The 21846-nt window shown below is 58.1% G+C and overlaps 10 protein-coding genes across 10 annotated transcripts; 5 read left to right on the top strand and 5 right to left on the bottom strand.

Moving 5' to 3' along the window:
- Positions 1-29: 29 nt before the first annotated feature.
- QBC33DRAFT_552804 (tryptophan synthase beta subunit-like PLP-dependent enzyme) lies at positions 30-2196 on the bottom strand. The gene is made up of 2 exons (XM_060429336.1): positions 1913-2196; positions 30-1828 (listed from the first exon to the last, which is right to left on the bottom strand). Exons 1-2 carry the CDS (start codon positions 2189-2191, stop codon positions 293-295), a joined length of 1815 nt encoding a protein of 604 aa, XP_060278305.1. The 5' UTR covers positions 2192-2196; the 3' UTR covers positions 30-292.
- Positions 2197-2381: 185 nt separating this feature from the next.
- Positions 2382-3383, top strand: QBC33DRAFT_552802 (putative mitochondrial hypoxia responsive domain-protein). The gene is made up of 2 exons (XM_060429335.1): positions 2382-2478; positions 2551-3383. Exons 1-2 carry the CDS (start codon positions 2438-2440, stop codon positions 3230-3232), a joined length of 723 nt encoding a protein of 240 aa, XP_060278304.1. The 5' UTR covers positions 2382-2437; the 3' UTR covers positions 3233-3383.
- On the bottom strand, positions 3375-5829 carry QBC33DRAFT_292199 (TLD-domain-containing protein). Its single transcript, XM_060423347.1, has 3 exons — positions 5710-5829; positions 5438-5652; positions 3375-5374 (listed from the first exon to the last, which is right to left on the bottom strand). Exons 2-3 carry the CDS (start codon positions 5498-5500, stop codon positions 3518-3520), a joined length of 1920 nt encoding a protein of 639 aa, XP_060278303.1. The 5' UTR covers positions 5501-5652; positions 5710-5829; the 3' UTR covers positions 3375-3517.
- Positions 5830-5968: 139 nt separating this feature from the next.
- On the top strand, positions 5969-7340 carry QBC33DRAFT_292181 (uncharacterized protein). Its single transcript, XM_060423346.1, has 3 exons — positions 5969-6587; positions 6736-6791; positions 6865-7340. Exons 1-3 carry the CDS (start codon positions 6437-6439, stop codon positions 7030-7032), a joined length of 375 nt encoding a protein of 124 aa, XP_060278302.1. The 5' UTR covers positions 5969-6436; the 3' UTR covers positions 7033-7340.
- Positions 7341-10240: 2900 nt separating this feature from the next.
- On the top strand, positions 10241-11560 carry QBC33DRAFT_292137 (ppiase fkr-5). The gene is made up of 4 exons (XM_060423345.1): positions 10241-10628; positions 10710-10767; positions 10830-10945; positions 11011-11560. The coding sequence occupies exons 1-4, from the start codon at positions 10445-10447 to the stop codon at positions 11229-11231; spliced, it is 579 nt and encodes a 192-aa protein (XP_060278301.1). The 5' UTR covers positions 10241-10444; the 3' UTR covers positions 11232-11560.
- A 1-nt stretch (position 11561) lies between these two features.
- On the top strand, positions 11562-14368 carry QBC33DRAFT_292100 (TrkH-domain-containing protein). The gene is made up of 2 exons (XM_060423344.1): positions 11562-13373; positions 13475-14368. Exons 1-2 carry the CDS (start codon positions 11945-11947, stop codon positions 14251-14253), a joined length of 2208 nt encoding a protein of 735 aa, XP_060278300.1. The 5' UTR covers positions 11562-11944; the 3' UTR covers positions 14254-14368.
- QBC33DRAFT_552779 (uncharacterized protein) lies at positions 14115-15970 on the bottom strand. Its single transcript, XM_060429334.1, has one exon. It carries the CDS (start codon positions 15932-15934, stop codon positions 14483-14485), a length of 1452 nt encoding a protein of 483 aa, XP_060278299.1. The 5' UTR covers positions 15935-15970; the 3' UTR covers positions 14115-14482.
- QBC33DRAFT_552777 (uncharacterized protein) lies at positions 15964-16610 on the bottom strand. Its single transcript, XM_060429333.1, has one exon. It carries the CDS (start codon positions 16489-16491, stop codon positions 16147-16149), a length of 345 nt encoding a protein of 114 aa, XP_060278298.1. The 5' UTR covers positions 16492-16610; the 3' UTR covers positions 15964-16146.
- A 432-nt stretch (positions 16611-17042) lies between these two features.
- On the top strand, positions 17043-19531 carry QBC33DRAFT_614531 (uncharacterized protein). The gene is made up of 4 exons (XM_060432591.1): positions 17043-17535; positions 17735-18846; positions 18888-18970; positions 19063-19531. Exons 1-4 carry the CDS (start codon positions 17316-17318, stop codon positions 19220-19222), a joined length of 1575 nt encoding a protein of 524 aa, XP_060278297.1. The 5' UTR covers positions 17043-17315; the 3' UTR covers positions 19223-19531.
- QBC33DRAFT_292051 (glycoside hydrolase) lies at positions 19486-21799 on the bottom strand. The gene is made up of 2 exons (XM_060423343.1): positions 19927-21799; positions 19486-19869 (listed from the first exon to the last, which is right to left on the bottom strand). Exons 1-2 carry the CDS (start codon positions 21586-21588, stop codon positions 19750-19752), a joined length of 1782 nt encoding a protein of 593 aa, XP_060278296.1. The 5' UTR covers positions 21589-21799; the 3' UTR covers positions 19486-19749.
- Positions 21800-21846: the final 47 nt, after the last annotated feature.

Raw genomic sequence — 21846 nt, 5'->3', positions numbered from 1 at the left:
ATCGGTGAATAGCAATACTAATAATTGGTGATACAAACGGTGATCATTCTTATTAACATCGAGGATTATTCAGACAAACTCATGAGACCTAGATAGATCGGGTTGACAGCAGAAGACTCTGTTGATTTAATTCCCGATTTATAATACGGGATGTCGACTGACATGAATCTTCCAAACCAAACTGTAATGTGATTGTAGCGCAGATTCTATCTATATGCCAAAAAAAAGCATTTCTACTCCTAACAAAACCCCCCCAAAAAGCCCCAAACAACGCCAAACTACACAGCAGGCCCTATGCGCTCCGTAGGAACGTCTTATAGACACTCGACTCGGTACAGTCGACCCAGGGGTATCCGATCTCCTTGAGGAAGCTCTCCAGCTCGGCCCTCTCGCCGTCGGGGCACTGGATGCCGGTGAGGACCTGCCCGACGTCGCCGCCGTAGTTGCGGTACTGGAACAGGCTGATGTTGTACTTTGGCCGCAGCGTCTTGAGGAACCTCTCGAGCGCGCCCGGCCGCTCGGGGAACTTGAACATGTAGAGCCGCTCGTCGGGCGCGTCGGACCGGCCCCCGACCATGTACCGCACGTGCGTCTTGGCCAGCTCGTCGCCCGACAGGTCCACCACGGACATGCTCCCGGACTCGCGGAGGCGCTCCACGAGGGTCTCGAGCTCCCGCGCCCGCTGCGCCCCCGGCGCGGTGAGCGAGATGCCGAGCAGGATGTTCGCCTCGGCGTCGGTGTGGTATCGGTAGGCGAACTCGGTGACCGCGTGGGGCATGATCGCGTTGATGAGCTCGATGAAGGAGCCGTGCCGCTCGGGGATCTTGGCGGCCAAGAGGACTTCCCGGCCGTCGCCGATGGTGGCACGGGCTGCGACGAAGCCTAGCCGGTCGAAGTTCATGTTCGCGCCCGAGGTGATGGCGACTAGTGACCGGCCCGGATCGCTTGACGGGTTCGCAGCAACCCATTTCTTGAGGCCAGCGACGGCCAGCGCGCCGGCAGGCTCGACGATGGACCGAGTGTCCTCAAACATGTCCTTGATCGCGGCGCATGCCTCGTCGGTGGTGACCAGGACCGTCTCGTCGACGACCTCCTGGCAGATGCGGAAGGTCTCCTCGCCAACCGTCTTCACGGCGGCGCCATCCGCAAACAGGCCGACATCCTTGAGCAGGACACGCTCCCCCTTGGCCAGAGACTGAGTCATGGCGTCCGCATCGTACGTCTCGACGCCGATGATCTTGACGTGCGGCGCGATACGCTTGACGTAGACGCCAACGCCCGAGATCAGACCGCCTCCACCCACGCAGCAGAATATGGCCTGCAGCTTCTGCAGGTTCGTCTGCGACAGGATCTCCATGCCGATGGTGCCCTGGCCGGCAATCACGTAGGGATCGTCGAAGGGGTGGATGTTGATCAGGCCGCCCTGCTTCTCGCGCCTGGAGCACTCCTCCTTGGCCTCGTCGAAGTCGGCGCCGTGGAGCACGACATGGCCGCCCAGCCGCGACACGTTCAGGTGCTTGATGCTGGGCGTCCCTTTGGGCATGACGATGGTGGCGGGTATCTTCAGCTTGCGGGCCGAATAGGCCACCCCCTGGGCATGGTTGCCGGCGCTGCAGCACACGACGCCCTTCCACGACTCGGCCGGGTCCAGGTGGGCCATCTTGTTGTAGGCGCCGCGCAGCTTGAAGCTGAAGACGGGCTGCTCATCTTCGCGCTTGAGGAGGACGTTGCACTCGAGACGGTTGCTGAGGTTGGCGGCCTGGACTAAGGGGGTCTCCTTGCAGACTTCCCTGACCCTGGGGTAGGATGTGATGATTAGGCGGAGATACTGTTGTTTCGATCAGCAAAATGGTCGATTCTAATAATTGGCAGATGACAAGGCAAGGACGGGCAGAGTCAAGACGCAGCTTACATCGGGGTGTCCGTTGGGAAGCAGGAACTCGTCGGGCACAATCTTCGTTATCTTGGCCTTCTTGTCCTCCGATGGCGGAGATGGCTGTGCGCTGTACTCGGTGAGAGAGAGACCGCTGAGGCTAGGAGTTCTGTGGGGTGTGTAAGGGCGGCTAGTCGAGCCATTGCTCCAGCTGGTGCCTTCCACGCCGTTCACCATGACCCCGTTGGTCGCCGGAGTCTCGGCTGGCAAAGTTGAGGAAGCCATTGCTTGTGAATTGGCGGAGGGAGACGGAGTCATCAGTGGCTTGGGCAACTTTTAAAGATAAATAAATTTTGGTGGGGCCATTGACTTTCACGACCCCACCCCACTGTGGGGCGTGGCATGGCATGGCATGTGGCTAGTGATGCTACCCAAGACCCACAGTGGCTTGACCTTTCGTTATGACGAACTACCTAGGGATTTGATGTTGCCCGGACCCCAATCCAGGAATCGTGCCACCATCAACGGATCCTGTCAGGTCAACAGACAAACCAATTCCACGATATGTCTGACAGACCGCTCCCCTCGTCCTTTGACGAGAATGAGTAAGTCCCCCCGTCTTCCCTTCCGGGGCCGGAATCTCCTCGCCACCTACTGACATACGTCCCTCCCCTCAGGGATTTCTATAATGAATCCGGCTTCCGAAAGGTCCTCCGCCGCCTGAAGCAGGAGCCCCTCGTGCCGATCGGCTGCATCCTCACGGTGGCCGCCTTTACCAACGCCTACCGCGCCATGCGCCGGGGCGACCACGCGGGCGTGCAGCGCATGTTCCGCGCCCGCGTCGCCGCCCAGGCCTTCACCGTGTGCGCCATGGTCGCGGGCGGCGTCTACTTTAGCCGCGAGCGGAAGCAGGAGCGCGAGCTCTGGAAGCTCGAGCGCGACCGCGACGCCGAGGAGAAGCGCCAGCGCTGGATCCGCGAGCTCGAGGCCCGCGACGAGGAGGACCGCGCCTTGCGCGAGCGCCTCGAGCGGAGGAGGAAGAGGGCCGCCGAGAGGGGGGTCGATGGTCCCGGAGGCGCCGGCGGCGGCGGTGGCGTCTCGGAGGCGGTCGCCCATGCGAGGGCCGGGGCAAAGGGTAGTAAGGAGGCCGAGGGGGCCAGCGGGGAAGGGGAGCCCAAGGTGGTTGCCGAGGTCGAGTCTGGCGATGAGCTGCTGAGTGTGGAGAAGAAGGAGGGCAAAAGCTTCTTCGGGTCGCTGGGCGGTTTGCTTGGTGGATCAGGGGACAAAAAAGAGACGCCGAGCGATCCGAGATCAGAACATGAGGGTCAGAAGGTCGATCCGGAGGCTGCGAAGAAATAGGAAGGGATGGGACGGTGTATACATACATGTGTTGGCACATGAGGCAAGGGGCAAAAACTACTACCATCTTCAAATTGTACCATATGGGATCAATGGATTACGGGACGGCTACAGGCCCATGGGCTGACGCCCTTCGTTTACCTTCTACTCCTTTTCACTGTCAATATATATCCCGACCGTGAATACCCAGACCGATGTGCTGGCCTCCCATTTTAGTCGCTTGATCCTGAACACAGACTCCGATACTCCATCCATATCCATCCGGATGAGGAGAGTCCCCATCTTCTAAGCCATGCTCCCACCACTCCTATTAGCCCCGATGAGGCCAGCCATCTCCAACAGCGCCCGATCGGCCTCGATATCTCCCGTGCCGAGGTTAATCCTCCGGCGCGCCTCGGCCTCCCTAGCCTCCCACGCCCATCGCTCGGCCTGTATCTTGGCCTCGGCGTCGCCACCGCAGCCCCAAACCTCCAGGCTCTGCACCTCGAAGCGGTCCTGGAAGTCGAACCTCCGCGACACGCTGTTGCGGAACGCGCCGCCGCGCGAGCCGTGGTCGTGTGTGAAGCAGCCAAATTCGAAGCTGTCGTCCAGCACCAGCGACACGGGGCCGAGCGGGATGATGGTGCCGCTGCCGCTGCCGCCCGACCGCCCATACGCCTGCAACGTCGGCCGCTGCGGCGGCGGGCACCCGAACGAGACACCGGCGTGCCCCGCCGGCGCCGAGGGGGACGGCCGCCTGAACGAGACGTAGTCCCGGTTGAGACTGGACGTCCGGAACACGTCGTGCACGGGCTCCAGCTGGAACAGCACCGCGTCCTCGCCCCCGAAGCACTCGCGGTGCGTGTGCCGCCACGGCTCGCCGATGTAGACGCCAAAGGTCAGGGCCTCGCCGGGCCCGCCCCGGGTCCCAGGCGGGAAGCGCCGGGCGGGGAGGGTCGCGGCGAACGCCGACTCGGGTCCGCCGCCGGAGCGGTGGCGGTGGCGGTCCGGGTCCTCCTCCTCCAGGCGGGCGCCGCGGACGAGCAGGATGGTGGGGGCGCGCCAGTTGAAGACCTTGGTCTCGAAGCTGCCCATGCTGAAGCCGTCGTCATCGCCCGAGTAGAGCAGGCGCAGCCGCCGGAAGAGCGTGGAGCCGGGGATGAAGAAGGAGAGCTGGGACATGACGTTGAGGTTCATGATGGATGCCTCATTTTGGAGCAACGGTTGGACGGGTTCGGGGGGATGCAGGGTTCGGGGCGGGGCGGTTCCGTCCTTGAGCTTGGTGAAGTCGAGGTTCTTGGAGAAGAGGAAGCTTTCGAAGAGGTTATTGAAGCCATTGAACATATAGGGGAACGAGGCTGGGATGATGGTGTTGAAGTGCTTGAACTTAATACCCGGGGATTCTTCCACGTTCAGAAACGTTGCGAGAATGCTCTCTGCGGTTGTCCGTAAGCCCTCCAGCCTTTCGCCGACCAGTCGATCCGACTGCTGGGAAAGCTTCTGTTGGGGTTCCAGAGGCGCAATCAGAAGGAGTAACATGATCAGCTTGCGGAAGTTATCCGCCGGTATCATGGCTCCGTGGATTGTCGGCGCGTTCCCATGCTTGAAGACATCGACGTAATCCAGGGACTCAAAAGCCGCCATGACCAGGCCGTCGTCCTCGTTCTCCTCATCGACATCGTCGCTCTCATCCCCAGGCTCGTCGACTGCGAACCCAGTGGCGTGGGTTCTTGCTTCTTGCCCATCGGTAGCCTCTTGTTTCGCCTGCTCTCCTCCTGATTGTGCCTTCTCCTTCCCTCCAACCATCTCGGACAGTTTCCGGTCGTACACAGCTAGGCTCTTGTAGAGAAGCTTCCGGCGGTCGGTAGAGCCCTTCGCCAAGACTCTCTTATACCGCTCGGTCATGATGGTAATGACAATGACCATCTCTTCCAGGCCCAGCACGGCGGGGGCGTCCTGCAGGAACGGGAAGGCGCCCATGTAGGAGATCATTTGGAAGAGGACGGGCGAGGCGCCGAGGATGTCCGGGATCTCGAGGAAGCGGGCGACGGTGTCTTCTTTGAGGTAGCGGACATTCTGCTGGTTGTCGGCCAGGCCCTTGAAGACATCCTTGAACGAGTATATCTCGAGGGAAGTGAAGCACTTCTCGGCGAACTTATGGGCCTGGGAGAAAGGGATAGGTATTAGGCACGATCCAATCTCGACGGGCTGGACTATCCAACTTACCAGCTCCTTTGTGATCTCCTCGTGCGAGGGGATCGGTCGCTCCTCTGACTGGGCCTGCCCCATGATGCTATTTTGGGAGTCGAACGGCAACTTGATTGTCCACCCTAGGGATGGCGGAATCGCATGACAGGCCGAGGAGAAGCGAGGTGCAGTTTCCCCCAAAATCCACAATTACGTATGAACTGATTTGCACCTTCAGCAATTACGCTAGTGTGCTTGCAGGGAGTTAGCGCTGGCTTCAGGTGGTTTCGCAGGGGTTTGGTGAGGTGCACCCTTGTAGCTGCAGCCTGCAGCGTGGAGAAGCTTGAAGTGTCGTTCAGCGCTTGGCAGCGGCTCGGGAGGTGCCGGGCATTGGCAAGTCATGATTCTGTAAGGCACGGGTGTGCGAAATAGGTATGTATGTCTCAGTCTCAGTTACAGGCAGGGTAGTATCTAGGAAAGTAACCATGGCGATGCTGACCTACCTAGGTAACCAGCTCCCAGCAAACTGCACAGACCATACATGACACATGTGTAAAGAGACTATACGGTAGTACTGGAGATCATCAGAGTGGGCGAGTCTGGCCTGGCGCCGGTGGAGTCGAGCAGAAGCTCTGATCCCTGTAGCATCAAGGTCAGCCCACTGATACCTACAGTACCGCATTGCATCACCAGCGCAAGGGGAATGCCACCCAGGTCGCTTTGTTATGGCGGATGGTGCGGGGCCAATCCAATCACATGGCCCCGTCCCGCTGCCAGATCAACGAAGGAGGGGCAGGGAGTCATGATCATCGTCATATCAGTAGCTCTCCTTTGCTGCCCCCCCAACCAGCAGATGTCAGACCCCAGCTCCATATTAAACAGAGTTGGCTCCCATCTCTTCTCCTCTTACCGTTGCTTCCCCGCAACTTCTCTTCAACCATCATCAACAAAGACCCTCTCTGATAACTACCTGCCATACCTTACCTGTCTTGCCATTCTATCCAGCTGAGCCCAAAGTATCTTGACCGATCCAGCAAAATGGCCGACGACAACAAGACCAGCCAATCTCCCATCGACAATGCTCCCATCGACGACACTCCCATCTCCCCCAGCCGGCCAAATCCGGAGCGCAAGAACTCGCTGGTGCAGCATCTGATGCACCGGCCCGAACGGGAGGAGCTGGTTCAGAGTATGTTTTCCCCCTTTCACTACCCCACCTTCACTCCCCTCGAAGCCTGATGACGACTCGGGCATCAACACCCAACCCAAAACCAAAACCAACCACCCTACCACCCAAAAAGCGCCTTAACCTACTACCAACTAACATACAACCCCAGAGAACATCCTCCCCGCCTCCACCGCCGCCCCAAGCCTTCTAGCCCACCAGAAGGAGGTGAGTCGATTACCACGCCACGCCGAGGCCACCCTCCCGGACAATGCTAACACAGGCCCGCCAACTCAACCAGCTCGAGAGGCACATGCGCGCCAACTCGCTCAACGAGAAGATCGCCCACCGGCCGTCGCCCGAGGAGCTGGTGCGCGGCGGCGTGCTGCACGGGGACCCGCGGTCGCCCGAGGAGAGGTACGCCGAGGCGATTGAGGACGAGTACGCCAAGCGGGAGGGCGGCGCTTGATGATGCTTTCCTGGTCGATTACCTCCCCCAAAAAGGGGGCTTGTTCTCGCTGCCCTCCGTTACCCTCTCCGTGTGTGTGTGTGTGTGTGTGTGGGTTTCCCTGTAATCCGATAACGGTATGGGGCTTGGTTGCTCTGGGCTAATGCGTGGTCTTTTTTCCCCCTTTCTCTTTTCCTCGGACGTGCTTTGGAGTTTGGTTTGGCTTCGTGAGAAACAGCCCAATATTGTTGGATGCCTGATGCTATGATGCTAGGACTCGGCGGAGTTGCTTTGGCCGGAACTCAAGTATGGATCAGGGCTTGACTGGGATTGGCACGGATCAACTCACGGTTCTATTTGCTTCGGAGCACCTGGAACGGCTTATATGGCCATGGGACTGTGACGTTGGGATCTAGTTTAAGTAGGCAGATAGGTCTCTTCACTCTACCAAGGTCGCTGCTGATTCAGATGTGGATGACGATGGATTTGCCAAAAGAAAGGTATCTGTGTCTGCCTTTCCATGCATTGCCACGAGTTGCCAGGGGGCCATCCAATGAATGGCCTAGTTGCTTGCACTTTTCCTGGTGGCCAAGCTGCGCGTCTCACTAAGCAACCAACCATCGACCTGGTGCAAATATGCAGGTCCAAGCGATCGACCTGTGCACTGCATCTGCATTCAGGGCTTGTCCTTGGATGCTGTTCACATTGAAGGTGACTTCATTGGAGGGAATGAACCAAATGGAGGTTGTATTTTCCTATGCATTACCAACCTCAAGGTTGACAGCAATTTCTTGTTTTTATTCTGTTCCGGTATCTTGTATCAGATGACCGTACAAACAAGGCTCGCAGGCTGTGTGCCATGAGGCAGCCAACGACAAATTCATCTCTAGCTTAAGCAGTCTGATACAAGCCGAGAAAACCAACGAAAACCAACCCAAACCACCCCAACTCCGAATTGCCTTGCCTTTCGCCAATTAAGGCACCAAAGAAATGATGATAAGCCAACTTGGGCCGCGCCAAATTCATAGTCCTCATGAGAATTGCAAATGATGCAATGATATGTCCTAATTTCCCCCAAAACGCCCAGATAATGTTACAGACGACGGTGAGAGTCGACGATGTGAGACCCACGGCCGACAATTTATCGGCAATCGGAAGACCGAGGCTCGTTGGGATCCGGGTTGGCCATGTGGTGGTTGATGACGACGACGACGCCCTTGGGGCCTTTGCGCTGTACAACATCGACATAGTTGCCGCCTGCGTGTTGTGTTAGTGGGTGGGCGACCGACACAGGGACACCATTCGTCTTACTGGACTTGGGATCCCGGTAGGCGCCGTCCCTCGCCGGTGGCCCGGACGAGGTGGACGAGTTGGAGTACTGCGTGTACTGGGAGGCTCTGGAATCCATGCTGGTAGAGCTGGATCGGCTTGACTCGTAGGATGAACGGCCAGCTGATGAGGAAGAGGAGCTTGAGGAAGGCCGGTAGTAATCCTGAACAATGACAACGTCGCTTGCGTACTTGGATTGGTGGTGGGGCATTCTTTGACAGTGAATGATATTGTTGGGCTGGCTTGGTGTGGACAAGAAGAGTTGGCAACTTTGTCCAAGGGGTTCAGATGCAGGGACGATGAGATGGGTGGCTTTGTGAGTTCAATGGTACAAAGGACGAGGGAGAGGACGAGAGACAGAGGAGACAATGAGAATATATATACCTAACTTTTACCAAGCTGTCTAGCTGGGACCAGACACCGGGGAAGCCAATTCCAAGATTGGGCCTCCCGGTTTGCCAAACAGCTAGACAGCCTCATTCCTCGTAACAGGGGGACGACGGGGCATTTCGGTGAGGCACCTAGACAAACGAGGAAAACATCCTAATCCATTGGAGCGGCTGCCTTGCAAGCGCGCTAGGTAGCTCGGAACAAGTCCAGGGAGTAAGGGAATGAGTCAACGGCAAGGAAACGGGCGAGGACAGCAGGGGGGTGGGGTGGAGGTTTGAGGGCGTTGTGAGGGAAACCGTAGGTGCCTGGCGTCAGAAGCTTGGAAGGTGTGTGGTGTGGCAAAAAGCCCTAATGCCAGGAACAAAAAGCCCTCAGTCGGGAGTCAAGAACAGGAGGCTGAGTAGCGCGGAAGGTGAAGTGGCAGGGCAATCATGACCAAACCTGATGGCAACCCGTGACGATGCACAAGGCGAGGCGGATTAGCTAGGTAGGTACGGGGACCTGGACGTTCGGATTGTTGCGCCGAGCAGGACGGGAGTTGGAGAATTGCCCAGAGGCGGGGAAGGTGGGCGAAGTGGTGTACATGCAGTCACCGACTGCCAGGGCCTCTTTGCGGCCGTGCCGATCTGAAGGAACGAAACAATTCCATCTTCCTGTCTGTCTGGGCCTCAGGGCCTCAGTTTGGCCACCCAGCCGGGTCCCTGTCAGGTCTAGACACGCAAGGCAGCAGCACTGTTCCCGCCCGTTCCTCCAATTTCCATGGCTGATGTTTCGGATTCGAGAGACGATACCTGGTGCCTACGTAAGGTAAGGTCGGCAGGTAAGGAACCTGCTGAGGACTCTGTGAACGCCGCTAATTCACTCTCTCTATCTCAGCCACCTATGACTCACCTACTTGACTGTTGGCATTAAAATGAAGCCCTGATATGGCTTGAAATGCTTGCATGAAGCACGAGGCAGGTACCGTCAAGTCCGTCTCGAATTGGCCTGTGAAATCGGCCCAAGTTGGAACCAATCTACCCAGCCCTTCGGGCCTGCAGTCGCGTCGATGACGAAGTGCAGTGAGTGGTTCGCCAGAGCGGCGTGGAAGAAACCTTCCACCCAATGCGCCCAACCGGGCCAAAAGGGTATCGACAGCCAGTCAACCATCAGACCTGGAAACAGCCTCGGCGTCCAAGTGGCGAGCTCGATGATCAATTAGTGGGTCAGTTTCCTCCACTCTGTGGTTGGGCGTACGCGGACTGGATGGTGAGGCTTGTCAATACCGGGTCCAGAATCTTGACGTGTGGAGAATTGCGACAATGAATTCGTAATTACCATGCCCTGGAAGTCCTGGACCCTGCGCCTGGTCAAACTGGTCTAGTAGGTTAGGTTGTCAGTCCTACCTACTTGGGGGACCTAGTGGGGTTAGTTTCCATGCCTGGCTGATTCTGATTCGCCAATGACGCTGGCTGTGTACATTTGGCTTTGAATCAGAGACACCTGTCATCCCGTTATCGTCAACCATCAAACAAGTTGGAAATCAAGAAGAGCGCACGCCGACCTCCCCCCAACCAATTCGGACCACTTCGCATCTGTGAATCTGAGACTGCCACCAGTACCTAATTCTACAGCCCCGTTTTAGTTTTCTGTACCTGCGTCGAGCTACCTAATCCTGTCCGACCCCGACCCCAACCGAAACCAATCAATAGCAAGCTCAGTCGCAGTCCTCACAATGCAGGGCCTCCTTCTGTCCCTGTCTCTTCTCGCCTCTGCAGCCGTTGGTGCCCTCGCTGCGGATGAGCTGAACATTGACGTCACGCTCCCTGTCGAGTGCGAACGCAAGACTCAGAAGGGAGACAAGATCAACGTCCACTACAAGGGAACTTTGCAGTCGGATGGCTCCAAGTTCGATGCTAGTCAGTCCGCCCTGTTTGCCCTGCCAACGGTTATCTGTCGAGTGTGAGGCTGACTTGCGGTGCTTCCACACCCACCACCAGGCTATGACCGCGGCACGCCCTTCAGCTTCAAGCTCGGCGGTGGCCAGGTGATCAAGGGGTCAGTACATGGCTCACCTACCCATCTTCCAAGTCGAAACGAATCTCTGACCTGTCGAACAGATGGGACGAGGGTCTTCTTGACATGTGCATCGGCGAGAAGCGCACCCTTACCGTTCCGCCCAGCTACGGCTACGGCCAGCGAGCCATCGGCTCCATCCCTGCCGGATCCACCCTCAGTGCGTATCTCGACCTTACTGGCGTCTCTATTATAGATCAGTCACCCTTGCTAATTCCCGCAAAGTCTTCGAGACCGAGTTGATGGGCATCGATGGTGTCCCGAAGCCCGAGTCGATCGTGACCAAGCCCGCCACCGACAGTCCCGCTTCGACAGCCAGCGAGGAGGCTGAGGAGGCAACACAGAAGGTCGGCGAGAAGGTGGCGAGCGTTGTGAAGGAGGCGGCAGAGGCGGCCAAGACTGTCATTGCCGATACGGACGACACCCAAGAGCACAACGAGCTCTAGGGCGGCAAAACGGAGGTGCGAGAGATGGGGGTTCCTAGACCTGAGGAAAATGGGGCTGGCGTGGACCTTGCAGCTTGCATGTTACATCAGAGACAAGAGGTCAATCCTGAATGTTGGAGACACAGGCAGCATTCATTCCTCGAACATGTACAGACTAACATTAAATGTGTTTATTTGTGCACCGGTCCTTGAAGCTTCCAGTATAGGTGCGTTTAAGGTGACAGGTACAGGCTAGTTGTGCTGCCAAGACAACCCGAACCCATTGCTAGGGGTATCGCCAAAAAATGCCGATGCTTGATCGCTCTTGCCGGGCCGAGCCTCGATTTTCTCATCATTGGCGCTAACTTCAGATTTCATTCACTTTAACGACGCTCCTCTACTTGCAGCATTCTGGGGGCTCGTTCCATTCACCGTTGGTGGACTTTTTCTTTTTCTTTCTTCCTCATTATCAGTTGTTGGATTGGCCCTTTTATTCTAATCCTAATCGCATGGATCTCGATTTGGCCTTCGCTTAGGAGGCCTTGTAGCAACCACCTCAGCCCTCCAAGCCTGTGGAAATTGGAAATTTGTCGTCGACAGACAGCCACCAGATTTCACATTTGAGAACAGTTTTTATCGGTTTCGTCATGGAGTTTTAATTGGCAGCTGCACTTCCAAGGATATTCGTTCGACCTCGAGTTTCTTCCGTCCCCCTTCCTCGGCGCCTGTGGACCATGTCGCGACGAGATGGGTTTGCCGATGGCCACCCTCGCGCCGTGAAACTTCTCTCCAGGCTGCGGGCATGCCTGCCCCCCCTCAATTTCATCACCCTTCACTATGCATACTTTGTGGCTGTGTGCCTCATCGCGTCCCTCATCTTCTGGGGCTCGTCGGATCCAGCCTTCAGCATCAGCTACACCGACAGCCTCTTTGTGGTCGTGTCGGCCATGACTGAGACTGGCTTGAACACGGTCAATCTCAGCCAGATGACAACTTGGCAGCAGGTCCTCTTGTGTTTCCTCATAATACTGGGAAGCGCAATCTGGGTCTCTATCTGGACTGTCGTCGCCCGGAAGCACGCCTTTGAGAAACGATTTGAAGATATCGTTCGAGCCGACCGCATTAGAAAGCGCAGCAGGACTCGCTACAGTACATCTTCTCATCTTTCACTGCTCCGGAGATTTGGTTTATTTCGAAAGGCCCGGAACACGCCGGTAGACCAGGCAGCCCTCACCCCATCAAGCCCAGAGTCCCGAGGACGGAGCGAGCTGCCACTGGAAGTTGACGGGCCAACCTCCCAATCCCCCGAACCATCTGATATCCTGAGACAAGCTGCGACCCCTACCAGCCAATCCGACCATATCACCTTCGTCAATAGCCCCCGTCTGGATGCCGGTGCCCATGGGCTTGCTACATCGAGTTCCTACCTCGCTGAGCACCAGCCTACCCGCCGGAGTAACCCAACCAAGGCATCTTCGGACCCTGAAAAGCACCATGCCAACATACAGGATTTTCTTTCGAACCGGAGCGTTGGTCGAAATGGCCAGTTCCATGACCTTACCTCGGAGGAGCGCGAATATCTCGGCGGCTACGAGTACCGGGCCTTGAAGTTACTCGCCATTGTTGTCCCGCTGTACTCGTTCCTGTGGCAATTCTTGGGCTGCGTCGCCCTGGGAGCGTGGATCAACAACAATCTACCCGAACCGGCAATCAGCAACGGCATCAATCCCTGGTGGCTTGGCATCTTCAACGGCTTCTCGGCGTTCAACAACTGCGGCATGTCGCTCCTTGATGCCAACATGGTTCCTTACCAGAACTCGTACTTCGTCCTCATCACCATGGGCCTCATGATCCTGGCCGGAAACACGGCCTATCCCGTCTTCCTGCGTCTGATCTTTTGGTCGCTGTTCAAGGCGTTGACTTGGACGACTGCCGACGACGATTTATGTGACCTCAAGGAAACCCTCAAATTCATCCTGAAGTACCCCCGTCGAGTCTATACGAACCTCTTCCCGTCCCGCCCGACCTGGTGGTTGGTCTTCATGCTGGTCTGTTTGAACTCTGTGGACTGGGTTGCCTTTGAGCTCCTCAATCTTGGAAACCCCGCGATCGATAACATTCCTACTGGGTCTCGTATCCTCGACGGGCTATTCCAGGGCTTAGGTAAAGTAGCGCCTTCCCTTCATTGCACCGCCGCCCCAGCCCATCCAATGCTCCACACACTTTCAGGGCTCTGGACCTAACTCGCGTCAAAAAAAACAAAGCTGTCCGTTCTGGCGGATTCTATGTCGTTCCCATATCGTCGGTCTACATTGGTTTGCAGGTGCTTTACGTGATTATGATGTACATCTCTGTGTACCCAGTCGTGATCACCATGCGACACTCCAATGTCTACGAGGAGCGGTCCCTCGGCATCTATGTCGGCGACGAGGCTCCCCCACAGGACGATCCGGAGGAGGCTACCGCGCTACTCCGCCACCCTTCGTCCCCCGTCTCCGGCGTCGCCGCATCGACCCACCGCGCCAGCCGCTCCGGCACGTCGGCCGAGCTTGGCCGCGCCCTCCGGCACTCGTTCGCGACGTTCTTCGGCGTCGGCGTCACGGCACAGCCGCCGCCCCCGTTCGGCGAGGGCCCTGAGTCCCCGATCGGCTTCGTCAGCCAGCAGGTGCAGGGCCAGCTGGCGCACGACATCTGGTGGCTGGTGATTGCGGTCCTGGTGATCACGACCATCGAGACGGGCCACTTCCTCGCCGACCCGGTCGCCTTCTCCGTCTTCAACATCATCTTCGAGGTGGTGTCGGCGTTCGGCTGCGTCGGCATCTCGGTCGGCCTGCCCGCCGAGTCGTACAGCTTCTCCGGCGGCTGGCGCCGCGGCAGCAAGCTGGTACTATGCCTCGTTATGATCCGCGGCCGGCACCGCGGCCTGCCCGTCGCCCTCGACGGCGCCGTCCGCCTGCCCGGAGAGCAGCTGCACCGCGACGAGGAGGAGGACCACCGTATCAGGCGGAGCTTGACGAGCCGCGGGGTGGGCGCCGAGACCTAGGTAGATATACCCCCCACCCATGTATGTATAGTAACTCCCGACATACGAAACACTTGGTTTCGATTTCCGCCGTTTACTAGGCCTGAAAGTGTCGAGGAAAATAGTAGGTCAAATGGCCTCCCTAACAATGGCACCCTGCCCGTAATGGGAAACTCTCGTTCATTGCTCGTGATGTCGTGATTTTATACTAAAAGCTCAGCACCATACATGTCCCCCTTCCACCGTATCATCAACCAAAACACAGCTTCTTCTGCCTGGGATCCGGTCCGGACGCAGGCCTCCCTCTCTTCTTCTCCGCCCCGGTCCCCGCCCCCGCCCTCTGCCTCTTACCCTCGGGCGTCGCCGCAGCGTCGCCGCCATCAGCTGACAGGAGGTCGGCGTGCTGCTGCACGGCGTCTCGGATGGTCTGCCGCGACAGGCACAAGTCGATGTGCTCGTTGAACAGCCTCTCGTCCGCGGCCTGGGGCCGGCTACAAACCGGGCAGTCCCACCACTCCTCCTCCTCCTCCTCCTCCTCCTCCTCCGGGGCGGGCTCCTTCGTCTTGGGCGGTATCTCCTTTGCGTGCGTCGTCGTGTCGGGACTCGCGCCCGTACCTCCTCTCAGTTCCTCCCCGTGCTCTTCCATGTCTGCTTCGTAGTCGCCGAGCACTTCTTCTTCTGGCCATTGCTCCCATTGCCCGTCTTCTGTGGGGTTATCGTTTGCCTTTATCTTGTCGCTAACCGAGTCTCGTCGGTCTCCACCGTCCGCGGAGTCTGCCCGCCTCGGTTTAAGGCCAAAAAATGCAAGGGTGTCGGGCTTCTTGGTGCTCACGAGATTCGTACACCGCAAGCCCATCAGCCGGAGCTTCATCCCGGGGATCTCCTGCTCCAGCTTGGTGAGCATGGGCAGGGCGTAGCCGTACAGATCGTCTGCCAGACAGACCGCCTTGGGCGGGACGGCCTGGCGCGTGAACACCTCGTACGTGTGCAGCTTGACCTTGAGCACGAGGGTGCGGCCCTTGCACGCGGCCTTGTGCAAGTCCCCTTCCAGCTCGACGGCGGTCGACCGCAGCTTGTCGCGCAGCAGCGCCGGGTCCGACATGTCGCGGAACGTGCTCTCGGTGCCGACGCTCTTGCGCCCGTACTCCTCGGCCGGCTGGACGCTCGTCCTGCCCAGCCCGAGGTGGCAGCGGAGCAGGAACCCGTATACCTTGTCCCCGAACAGCCGGCCCAGGAACTGCCGTTGCACGTACACGTCGCCGCACGTCACGATGCCCAGCGCCGACAGCTCCCGCTCCAGCACGCGGCCCACCCCGTTGACCTTGCGGCACGGCAGGTCGCGCATAAAGGCCATGATGGCGGTGCGGTCGCTCGGCAGGAGATACTGGCCGTTGGGCTTGTTGATGTCGGAGCAGATCTTGGCCAGCCTCGCGTTGGCGGCTATGCCCGCCGAGACGGTGATGCCGGCGGAGGCGTAGATCTCGGCGCGCAGGAGGCGGACGGTCTCGTCGGGGGCGAGCCCGTGCTCGGCGCAGTGGGCGGTCAGGTTGAGGTAGGCCTCGTCGATGCTGGCGGACTCGAAGCGCGGGTCGTAGCGCGCGAGGACGGCACGCACCTCGGCGGCCTTGGCGCGGTACTTGTCAAAGTTGAGCGGCAGCACGATGAGGTCCGGGCACAGGCGTCGGGCCACGAAGGCGGCCATGCCACTCCGGCAGCCGTGGCGCCGGGCCACGTAGTTGCACGTCGTCAGCACGCCGCCGCCGACGGCGAAGGGGAGCTCCGCCAGCTCGGGCCGGTCAAGCTGCTCCACCGCCGCGTAGAAGGCGTCGCAGTCGATGTGCACGATCGTCTGGCTGAGGTCGCGCGAGAGCTCCAGCTGGGCGATCAAGGTGTCGGCGTGTCGGAGCTCGCGGGTCAGGTCCTGGGTCTCGAGGTGCTGCTTCTTTGCCAGGATCTGGGAGATCTTGGCCGTGAGGACCTTGTCCCTGGCCTCTTCGTGGTTGAAGAACTTGGAGCCTTTGGAAGCATTGTAGATGATCTCGGACACCTGCGTACAGCGTTGCAGGTTAGGTTAGGTGCGGCGCAAACCAAGCGGCAGAAGGGGGGAAGTAGTACTTTGGATTGATCAACGCTTTTCTGCCCAGCTTTGGTCAAGGATGGACCGAGGAGCTGGTATTTCAGAGTTTCATGGTCAGACTTGACGTCTTCAACCGTATCTTCTTTCGAGACATCGTCTTCTGCAACCCCCTCGGGGGCCATATTGTACCGTCAAAGGAGAGGAAATGAAGGAAATAGTCAAGGGTGTCTGTCCCCGTCATCGCATGATTCTGCGATACGCGTGGGGTGCCGATCTATGATGTCTTCAAGTTCAGTCACCGGCTTGAAGATTTCGGTTGTTTAGGCGCGTTATACGAGAACACGTCACCACGCGAAATCACGTGAATACTGGGTCCAAGCATTTGGAACTCCCAAGCCAGTGATGTTGCAGGACCCACCCAGCAACGTCGACAGTCAGCAGCTTCCCCGGTTCAAGGGGAATCCTTGCGGTCATTCATCCCCGTTCAGAACCTGGTGCTGCGACACAGCACTGTCAAATCACAACCGAACGATGTTGGTTAAACCCATCACTCATGAGACTCTTGGTGCCCACCTAATTGGGTAGGATGACCCCCCTGTACAGTTTGACCAATGTTAATGCGCGGGCCGACCCGAGAGTTTGGATCAGATAGTGGAGCACGCCGCTAAGTGGACTGCGCTCAAAAGTCACTGGACCACAGACTGAGCTTAGCGAGTCAAATGGATAGGTTGCTCTCTACTATGGTACACCGCTACGTGTTCGCCTCTCTGCGGTGCGGAATAGACTGGATTCCAGCGCGCGCTTACATGCTTATGCCGCGCTGCCAAAGCATCGACCGAAACGCGAATCAGGCGGCGAGCCGGTGTTGGTAGATACACTAGTCTGACGAGGATTGGATCAACAGTACCTAGTTACACTCGATGTTGTTTTACGCCAGTGCAGAGGCATCGGTACAGGGGTTGTCGATAGGGGGAATTTTGAGAGCTGGTCCAGTCAGGTGCTCAAGATGACACCGACACAGCGGAGCGAGGCAGGGATCCACACCACCTCCCCGTTCCTCCCCAGCTTTTTCCAGGTCGAAGCAAGCCTGCTCACTTGTTCCCCCGGCCCAAGCCCTCTCGTCACCCTCTCCAGCGATGTCTCCTGGAACCCCTATATTTATCTCTTGTCCTCTGCGCTCGCAGTTCCTGTCCATGATGTCTCTATGCACACTTGGTTGGCGGCCGGTATGATTGTTCGATCCTTCTTCAACCAGAGGCGTGCTATCGTGTCCATCCTCGCCCTCCTCCTCCTATCAACCATTACTCTCTCCTATCCAGCGTGGCAAAGCTATACCGCTAGTCCCGTCTCAGGCTTGAGACCACAATCTGCGTCGTCGCTCATGGTCGAAACAAGCACAGCCCGAACTCCTTCCACTACCGCCAGATTATCATGAGTCGGGACAGTCCCAGCCTGGGTTTTGTGCCGATCGATTCTCCTCGAAGTACCTGCAAGATCTCCGCGATCATGCCGGCTCGTATTGCTCGCCGGGCTCTCGATCGAACTTGACATGCTTCCACAGTAGGAAAGCTTCGGGCGGGTTAGTAGACTCATTCTGTATAGGGCGTGGGGCATCCTTCGACGTTGGAACGAGCAAATTTGCTCTCCAGTGCCCTGTCAGGACTCTGAATGCGAACGAAACCGCCAGCGGATTAGTACAATTCGATCAAATTCGAGGATACTGGTACGACACTGGGCCGTCCCAAATCTTCAACAACTTCGTCGATATAAAAGCCGGGCTGGCGACCCCCGATCGGACAGAGGACCAGGGCAAGAACACAAACGATAAGGCGACTCCGCCGCGGTTCTACCTGCTTCTCAAGCGCGAGGGCGAGACGAACCCCTGGCACTGCCTGATGGAGATATGGTCGGCGGGGATGACACTTGACGTGTTGAGCATGACTCGTGACCCCCTGGGGAATGACGGGCCCTTCTTCCGGCCGAAAGAAGACGCCCCGGACACCCAAGTCGTCATCCTAGATGACCGCCAGGACGGACCATACTTCGACCTGTGGACGCTTTTCGCAAAGCGCAAGCCCGTCCGCTTGAAGGAGCTGCTTGCCGCCCCCGCCCCCTCCACCAACGCGAGCATAATCGTCCCCCTTGCCGGCGGGAGCAACCCCCTGTGGCAGAACGACTGGGCGGTACGCCGCTGCACTGCCGCCACCACCCTGAATGCCTTCTCGCGGCGAGTGCTCGACTTCTACGGCGTCACGGACGACCCTCCCGCGCCACCAACGAACAAGACCACAGACGACGACAACGATAACAACAACGCCATCGTCGTCACCTTCATCGACCGCACCTCGACCCGCCGCCTGCAAGACCAGGATCGCCTGTTCGCGGCCCTGCGCGAGCGCGTCCCGCACGTGTCCGTGCGCCTCGTCGACTTCGCCGCCCTCCCCTTCGCGGAGCAACTGCGCGTGGCCCGGACGACCGACGTCCTCGTCGGCGTGCACGGCGCCGGGTTGACCCACGCAATGTCGAGGGCGGGGGTGGTAGCGACGACAACGGCGCCGGGGTCGGGGCCGTCGTCGAGATCCAGCCCGCGGACCTGCGCCACAACGGATTCCGCAACCTCGCCGCCATGAGGGGGCTCGGGTTCTTCCGCGTGCACGCCGCGTCGGTCGCGCCGGCGGAGCAGGGCCGGGTCGGGACGGGGAAGGACGGGGCGGCGCCGCCCGAGGCCGGCGCCGCCGCTGACACGGGGGAAGCAACACCGGCGCGGGCGGCGGCGGTGCGGCGGCGGTGCGGCGGCGTGGCTCGTGGCAGTGGAATGACGTCCGCTTGGAGGAGGAGCGGTTCCTCGAGGTCATGAGCGCGGCGATCAAGTCCCTGTATGCCAGGGGTAGGTGGAATTATGACGTCAATTAAGAGGGCAATATCGGCGCATTTGGGCGGGAAATCCTAGCGTTTTGTGGCATATTAGATCTGACGGAGTTTGTTCTCAGTTTTCGGGTACCGTTTAGGATAGGTACCCCAAATTATATATCATGATCTACCTAGGTTAGGTAGGTAGGTAGGTAGGATACAACCACTGGAGTTGATGTGGGCCTCCAAGGCCTTGCTCCGTTTACTTCATGCATTCAGGGCCGTGGCACCGTTCCTTTGTTTGTTCTTTCTGGACCCTGGAATCCCCCCTCCCCCATGCTACCCAAGGAATGAGTCTCGAGCAGTCGCCCCGCTGACAAACTCGGCTCAACTGCTCCGAGGGTTGTCGCGAAGTCTTGCGCACAAGCCCAGAATGCCGCCTCGTCGGCTTACAGTGTCCTTAGCCCATCAAGCCATAGATGGACCTTTCTTCCAAGTTGCAATGCATTCAGATCCCAGTCTGCAGGTCCATGGCACTAGGGTCCTGCACTTGCTGCAGGATTCCCCATACGTACACACACGAGTCAAACTCATTTTGGTCTCGCGAAAGGATGTGCCTCGGTATTCAGCACATAGTCGTCGAGACTGATCAAGTCAGGCGGGGAGAAAGCGAGGTAGAAGTACTTCAAGGTTTCGGCCAACCAGAAGCTCTAGAGAAATAGGTTGGTCAGCCATCAAGACGGGAATTCATTGCAGACGTCGCTTACCTCCATGTAGTCCTCCTGCGGAAGATCCTCGCCTGCTATGGTCACATCAAGGACGGCAGCGTTTGCGATCTCGGTTCTGGTGCCTTTGCTGACAGCCTTGAACATATCCCACGCCGTCTCTTGGTACGCCTTGTCGCCGGTGATGCGGTAGAGAATAAAGACACTCTCGATGGCTTCTGGCCGGAGGATGTAGCGGGGATCCTTGGCTGTCGTGAAGCCCCGGGGCAGATGCTTCTTCCATTCGGGCCGTTTTGACCTCTCCTTGACCCACGTCTCCTCGTTCCACTTGCAGCTCTTGCGCGACTCGCAGGGGACCATGTTGTACCGCTCTGGCATCATTCCCGTTGCCATGGACCGATAGGCGTAGGCGCATCCCTGCGCCAGCTTCGCACCAGTCTCGACGTCTTTCGGGCTTCCGAATAGTTTCCCTGCGAGCGCAAAGACCCCACCGATAAAGCAGGTGAGGTGCTCGCTCTCGGGATCCAGACGGGCTACGCCATCATCACCAATATTAACGTTGCCGGAGATGAGTATATCTTCGTCATTGGGGACCATGGGCCGAAAGAAGAGGTGTTTATCAACCGTGTTCATGAATGTCCTGGACATGGTGTCATATGTGGGCTCGAGCCCACCAAGAAGCGCATACATCTTGGGAAGGTATTCATAGAGGGAGTCGGCACCTCCTCCAAGGGTGAAAGAGCGTCCAGTCACGACATCTTGCCTGCTCATGGAGACGTACATCGGCCACATGCCTGGAAGGCTCGTCTCGTTCTGATGCTGGTGGAACAAGTCTGTGACCCTGGAAATGGCATCATAATACTTGGAGTCGCCGGTCAGTTGTGACAGGTGGGTCATCTCAAGAGACAGAGTTCCGGGCGATGCTGAAACAACGAAGCCTTCCACAGTTAAACCTTCGCCCCTCTGGGCCTGGTCGAAATCGATGAAATCAACTGGCATCCGTCGTCTCGTGTTGAAGCCGATGTAAATCAGGTCGCCGAGCTCGGTGGCCTTGGTCAGCAGGACCTTCCGTTTGCTCAAATCATAGGCCGCCAAAAGACCCCCGAGATAGCGAATCGTGGTCTCGAAGGTATTGACCCTGGAAGTCGACGACTTCCCAAAGTCAATCTCGGCGACAGCGGCGACGGCCTCGTCGAATTCCTCCCTCAGTCCCATGATCCATAGGGTATCAAGGGAGTCGACAAGCGTGGCAGCCCAGCCGGAAAACTGGTCTCTTCCGGCGGCAGAGAGTGGCAGAAGTGCATCCATCTTCCAGGCATACTTCCGGTAGCTCTGCCAGTTCTTTTGGAACAGCTTTCTCACCTCCTCGCGTCGCGCTTGTCGTATTTGTCTGGCGGCTGATGATTCCGGGCCAAACTCATGCTGGATCGGTGGAAGACGCTTGTTTCCACCTTGGGGTAACGACCTCTGCTGGCCAGGCGGGTATTCGAGTTTGACTCGACTCCAGTCGAAGCTGCTCTCCACCACCGGCACGAATGGTAATGAACCGCCATAGTTCATGTAGCGCTCAAGTTGTGTTGATTCCGGTAGACGCGCCGGGTCCGATGATGAATAAAATGTAAAGTAGTACAACAGCGCAATTGTTCCAGCGATTGCGAGATAGAGGCTCCTGCGCCTGCTACGAAACGAGGAACGGCTCCTCATTGGGGAATGGGTAATGGGTTCCGGAAGGGGGGGCAGATGTATTAATGTAAGGCAACTAAAACCAAAAACACAAGACGGTAAACCAACATCAAGTAAAAACTAACTTAAAATGAGGGTATTCGGGCTGGCGGCGCATGAAAAGGGTTCACTGGGCACGCGACTCGAGACGTGGCCCAGATCTGGCAACGAAGGGAGCAAAGAGGGGCTTTATCTTGATCCAGGGGTTCCCTGGCGGTTAATTCCGGTAGCCAATCACCC

This window comes from Phialemonium atrogriseum (assembly GCF_030411735.1).
Source record: "Phialemonium atrogriseum strain 8032-3 unplaced genomic scaffold QBC33scaffold_47, whole genome shotgun sequence".
In the NCBI taxonomy this organism is placed as follows: Eukaryota; Fungi; Ascomycota; class Sordariomycetes; order Cephalothecales; family Cephalothecaceae; genus Phialemonium; species Phialemonium atrogriseum.
Note: the sequence above shows the minus strand (reverse complement) of the source record. Positions and strands in the feature narration are given on the sequence as shown.